A 6132-nucleotide genomic window follows, 5' to 3' on the forward strand; every position below is an offset into this window, starting at 1 on the left:
AGTCAGTCAGTCAGTCAGTCAGTCAGTCAGTCAGTCAGTCAGTCAGTCAGTCAGTCAGTCAGTCAGTGGGATAGTCGGGTAGTTTATCAGTTAGCCAGTTGGTCAGTTGGGTAGTTGGTCACTTTGTCAGATAAGCAAGAAGTCAATTGTGTGGTTGGTTATTTATTCAGTTGGTAAATGGGTCAGTTAGCTATTTGTTTTAATCAAATAGCTTTGGTCATTTGGGGTTGTTATGATAGTTTTAAAGTTAGGCTAGCTAAACGGCTCAGAAAATAAAGACGAATTTTTTTAATGCCGAATATTCATGAAAAACCTAACAAAACCTATGATAAAGTTTCATAGTTATCATGAAAAAATGCACTACACTTCCAAAAAATTGGCAATGTGTAAAAATATGCCCTCGATTTGTCAGATAAAATTGGCAATATGTTGGAAAAATTGCAAGGTGGGCATTAATAGCACTTTGGTAAGATGAGACAATATTCTTTTATCGACAGTTATGGACTCTCTTCAAATTTACAAAAAATATTTTTTTTCACATTCCTTAAAAATGTATGAGGGTTGGCGGGTACTCTTTTTAAAATTTTATATATGTTAAAGAAAATTTTGAAAAGATTTTAAATCTGTTGAATTTAACATAAGCAATATATGTCTACAGAAAGAGAGATGTGTTTTATATTTTCCTTTTCGTGTAGATGAAATGATATATCAGATTTCTCATACCCCCCCCCCCTTCCCTCTTCTCATACATGTGCGTATATCAAATCTATAGGAGATACTAGCTCATTGTATAGTATTATTTTTTCCTCTCTCAGAAGCCGGAAACTTAAGATCACACACTTCCTTGAAACCAGGAACTGTAAACCTGGTTTCAGTATTATTTTTCCAGAGCCCGCGATTAAAAAGCTTCGACTCGAATCTTAATTCGCGGACTCAGATCATTTCCAGTTGCAAATATAATATTGGCACAAAAGCAGAGCACTAATAAAAATGGATATTTTTCATAATAATCTCATACTTTAATTTTCATCTCATGGGATTAAGATGTATAGGCACAATGCACATAGAATGTTGTGCTCAATACACTTAATTTTAGTTAATCTTATCATCTTATCTTATCTTTAGGAATGGTTGATCTCGATGGCAGTGATCCATCCTAAAACGGAAGAAGATCATAAAATCAGTGACATGGTCTTTTCCCTTTTCAGGTTTGTCCTTGTTTAAGTCCTGTAAATTTTCTTTTTTTCCTCTAAGGGTTAACCCCTTTCCTCCTAATTATAAAAAAAAAATATTCATCAACATCAGATTGGCTGTAAAATAGCAATTTCGATTCAATTACCCTTCAATCTGAATTTTCTTCTCTTGTTTGTGAAAAGTGTCCCCATCTCTTTGATTTTTAGAATTCAGAGATCACAAAGAAATGACAAGATCAGTAATTAGGCAATAAGCGTTATTTCACATGACCCTCTATGCAAAGATGTCGATGCTTGATTCACAACAGAACCCCTAAAAGCTTTTTTTGATCAAGTATGAATTAAATATTCATGTTAATAATTTGAAAAACTGATCATTTTCAATTGTGGTTTCTTTCCAAAAGAAGATTTTGCTTTTCTACTGCGGAAACATATAGAAACTTAACCTAGAAATATCTTCCACATTATTGATTAAAGTAAGGTTTCAAGGGTACCTTAGTGAATCGGGAATTGCCGCCTTTCCATGGAGGGTCACTTGAAATTACGCTTGAAGTCCCTTTAACCTTGAACATTACATTAAAAGTACTATCTGATTAAGACCTGACGAAAGCTTTTAGACCAAAGTCCAATTTATTTTTATTATTTTGTAGAATGTTACTGCACCATGCTATCAAGTTTGAATACGGTGGTTGGAGGGTCTGGGTTGATACACTAGCTATAGTTCACAGCAAGGTAAAGAAGTTTTGAACTCTAAAAAGGGATTAACTAAATAGTTTGGGTTGATACACTAGATATAGTTCACAGCAAGGTAAAGAAGTTTTGAACTCTAAAAAGGGATTAACTAAATAGTTAGGGTTGATACACTAGATATAGTTCACAGCAAGGTAAAGAAGTTTTGGACTCTAACAAGGGATTAACTAAATAGTTCGGGTTGATACACTACTAGCTATGGTTCACAGCTATGGTAAAGAGTTCTAAATAGGGATTAATAAAAAGTAAAAATTAGAGATTATTTTTGTTCAATTAATCTAAAAAAGGTTGATATTAGACAAACTTCTTTTTAAACCAAGTCTAAGGGAAGGTTTTTAATTCATTTATTCTAGAATAAAGATTAATTTATTTATTATAGAATAAAGATCGAGATAAAGATATCTAGTTATACAATATAATATTCCTGGGTACATTTATTATAGAATAAAGATTATTTCATTTATTCTAGAAAGAAAACCATTCAGTTGGTCCAAATTTTTAAGTGAGCAACTATTGTGATCATTTGAACTATAATCGTATTATTCCATTAGATCATTTCTCAGTAATCCTCTTAATACATAACTCTGTAGGTTTCTGCGTACCCCTGTACACTGATCCTTGTGTTTAGGTTAGTTTTGAGGAGTTTAAACTTCAGTTTAGCGCTATGTATGAACAATATGAGCGCAGAAGAGCCGACACTCTCACAGGTAAATTAACGCGCACGCACTTTTTTGTGAAATGTTCTGTCGAATTTAAAAGGGTTAATTTGTATTAAGAATTAATCTAAAATCTTTACTGTCTATGCATAATACATTTAATCAAAATCAGTTATTAAAAGTTAGTAAACTTATGAAAATAGAAGTTTAAGGAATATTGCCAATGATCAAAAAAACTAAAATACAAATTTCGCAGACCCTATTGAGAGATCTCAACGCCCTATATCTACAATATCGGGTTGGGACGAGCAGAAGGGTCAACCCACAGAAGAATTGGAGGAACAGAGGTTCAAGGATGTAGACAGCGATGAGGAAGAGGACGAAGAGAAGAAGTATGATAATGACGAAGAAGAAGAAGAGGATGAAGAGGAAGAAGAGAAGGAAGAAGATGAAGAAACTGAAGGAAAAGAAGATAAACCTGAAATATTTAAAGCTAAATCAATCCAGGAAGACGAAGAAGAGGAAGAAAGCGATATCCCAGAAGAAATTGAAGAGAAAGAGGAGGAAAATGAAGATGAAAATGATGCAGACAAAACTGAAGATGTTAATACTGAAATTAAATCACCTTTAGAAATATCGAAAAAAGATGAAAGTCAGGAAGAAATCAAAAATGAAATAACAAAATCAAAAGAGGATGAAACTCTTAATGATAAAGAAAATGAGGAGATAGAAGATGTTAAGAAAGAAGATTTAAATGATGAAGCTCTTGAAAAGACTGCTAAGAATGAAAGTGTTGAAGACAAAATAGAGGAAATTGATCACGAAAAGGACGAAAGTGAAAATACCAAAGACGTGGTAATCAAAAAAGAAGAAAACGGAGATAAAGAAGAAAGCAAAGAAGAGAACAATGAAGAAGGAATAAGTGAAGAAGAAATCAATTCAGTAGAAGATTGCAAAGAAGAAGAAAACAAACACAAAGTCAGTGCAGAAGAAGATAAAAAAGAGAAAGAATCTGTAAAATCTCCAGAAAAGAAAGATAATGCTGTCGAAGAGGAAGAAACAGAAAATAAAGAAGTTGAGAATATATCCTCGAAGTTGGAAGTAGTTGTTTTGCAAGAAACGCCTGAAATATCTGTAACGGAGCCGGAAGAAGAGAAGGAACCTATTAAAGAAAACGGAACTGACTTCGAGGAAATAAACATTGATGAGGATCAGGAGCCTGAACCCAAGGAAATCCACGTGATCAATTTAGAGAAAACCCCGCCAAAATTTGTCAATGGAAAGAAGGTGATAGAAATTTCCACGGATTTCCTTGATATAACAACCAGTGATTGTGAAAGTGACATGAACACTACTCGTGATGAGAATGATACTCATGTCGGAGATGAGTTGGATACAGCTGCTACTAGAAAGATGGCGGGCACTTCCGATGTCAAGAAGAAAAAGATCGAAATTGCCACGACAGATGACAGCTACGAGAATGAAGTAAAAAAGGACAAATCTGCGAAAAGACAGGTCTAAATTCTAGTAATTTTTATTATTCATAATTAATTTTTTATTTACTTTTAACTTTATTTAGACTTTTAGTCCTGGTCCTGCAAGACCACCTTTCCGAATCCCGGAGTTTAGGTAACAAATAAAAAAACTGAAAAAAGTCTTTCATAATTTATTCTTATTTTTTTAAAGATGGTCTTACATTCATCAACGACTGCTGGCAGATATTCTCTTCAGTTTGGAAACAGATATTCAGGGAATCATTCATTCATCCATTTAAAATACCTTTTAGTCATTCTTTCCATCATCCTAACATTATTTTAGTCATTCAATTTTTCATACTTTGATTCCTTCCTTCATTCATTTATTCATTTAAACATTCTTTTATTCATTCATGATTCATCTCTTCATTTATTCATCCTTTGATTTACTCTTTGATTAATTCATTTTTTCTTCCTCTGAGTAGTTCTTTCATTTATTCATCCTAAAGTCATTTTAGTCATTCATTCATTTTTTCATCCTTTGATTCATTTCTGATTCATTCATACATACATACATTATTTAGTTTTTCATTTATTTTCATAATTTTTCATCTTCTCATTTAATAAAATTGGTCTGTCCATTTATAAATGTACTTATAAATATATTTGCTTATTTTATTTAAAAGGTAATTATTTATCCCTTTAATATTAAATGAATGGCTGCTGTAGGTTTGGAGATCTCACTCAACTAAGGAAATAATTATATTCAAAACAGAAATAGTAAACTAAAGGGACTTACGACCGAATTGTGTGTGAATAGGAGGTCATATGTTTGGTTTGAGGCCTGAACTTGATATTCACAGCGGAAACTTTTGATTTACAGTGATTAATTTCTTAATCCGTCAAACCAGCTAATCTGTAGTTAAACGATACTCATTGGCTGAGAGCATATTCTTGTCATGGCTAATTTGTTTGATCTTTATAGACATCAAATTCGGATTATGTAGAACTAAAATATTGATAAATGCTCTCTTGTGGTATAAGGCGGAAAACGGATTCGAAAATATAAAATAGCTTGATATGAACTGAATTTATTTAAGTTTACAGATCCAACCCATCATTTTTGTAATAACTGAAACCACTGCAATATCAGCTGCTAATATTAGAGTTGCCATTTTGATTGAAAAACAATTGAAGTTTATTTTTAAATCTAACTCTATTTATATTATTTATTTATCCATAAAAAGCTATTAATTGACATTGGCAAGATGTTTTGAACAAATGAAGTTTATTTAAAAATCGAACTCTATTTATATTTCTTATTTATCCATAAAAAGCTATTTATTGACATTGGCAAAATGTTTTGGCATATATGGAATAAAATCAAAACTTTTACTAATGTCATAATATTTGAAAATATAATTGGTTTTTGAATTTATCTGTTTATTTTTTTAAATCTTTGTTCCTGTACTTGAATATAAAAATGTAGTCTGTGCTGGATTTTGTCAACTCTACCGAGAATAATATCTTTGTGGTTAACACAGTTCATCTCATCTCACAGCTTACAGACAACCTCATCATAGCTTGCGGGGTATGTACACAATACACATGCATGTACATTGTACATGTACAAAGCTTGAATAAATTTACATTTACACACATAAAACAGTACATCTTATCTCACAGCTAACCGACAACCTAATCATAGATTGCGGTGTATGTACACAATACACATGCATGTACATTTAAAGGGGATGGTGGAGTTGGCACATTTGATGTAGGGGGGGGGGGCCCTGCCTTCATTTTTGGTTCAAATCTTCCAATTTTTTGGGTGCACGCCTAATTAGTGATCGAAATTCATAAAATAAAATCAAATTGAATTTTAATGACCTCTAATGACCTCTAATGACCTCTAATGACCTCCAGAAATAGAAAATATTTCAACTATGGCTTTATGCACATCAAACGAAAGCTAGGGACCCAGGGAATACAGTAGCAGCAAAAAATCCAGTGTTTGACCTTCTAATGACCTCTTACGACCTCTAATGACCTAAATGA

At 32.5% G+C, this 6132-nt stretch overlaps 1 protein-coding gene across 1 annotated transcript in view; it reads left to right on the forward strand.

Annotated features, from left to right (window-relative positions):
• LOC111707636 (neurobeachin-like) overlaps positions 1 to 6132 on the forward strand; it is a 90583-nt gene that overhangs the window by 40657 nt on the left and 43794 nt on the right. Inside the window, 8 exon segments of the mRNA XM_023480769.1 lie at positions 1126 to 1208; positions 1844 to 1925; positions 2572 to 2650; positions 2856 to 4114; positions 4179 to 4228; positions 4286 to 4349; positions 4804 to 4827; positions 5564 to 5665. Of these exon segments, the coding sequence (XP_023336537.1) occupies positions 1126 to 1208; positions 1844 to 1925; positions 2572 to 2650; positions 2856 to 4114; positions 4179 to 4228; positions 4286 to 4349; positions 4804 to 4827; positions 5564 to 5665 (1743 nt within the window).

The sequence above is a fragment of the Eurytemora carolleeae genome, unplaced genomic scaffold (genome assembly GCF_000591075.1).
Source record: "Eurytemora carolleeae unplaced genomic scaffold, Eaff_2.0 scaffold434, whole genome shotgun sequence".
NCBI classification, from domain to species: Eukaryota; Metazoa; Arthropoda; class Copepoda; order Calanoida; family Temoridae; genus Eurytemora; species Eurytemora carolleeae.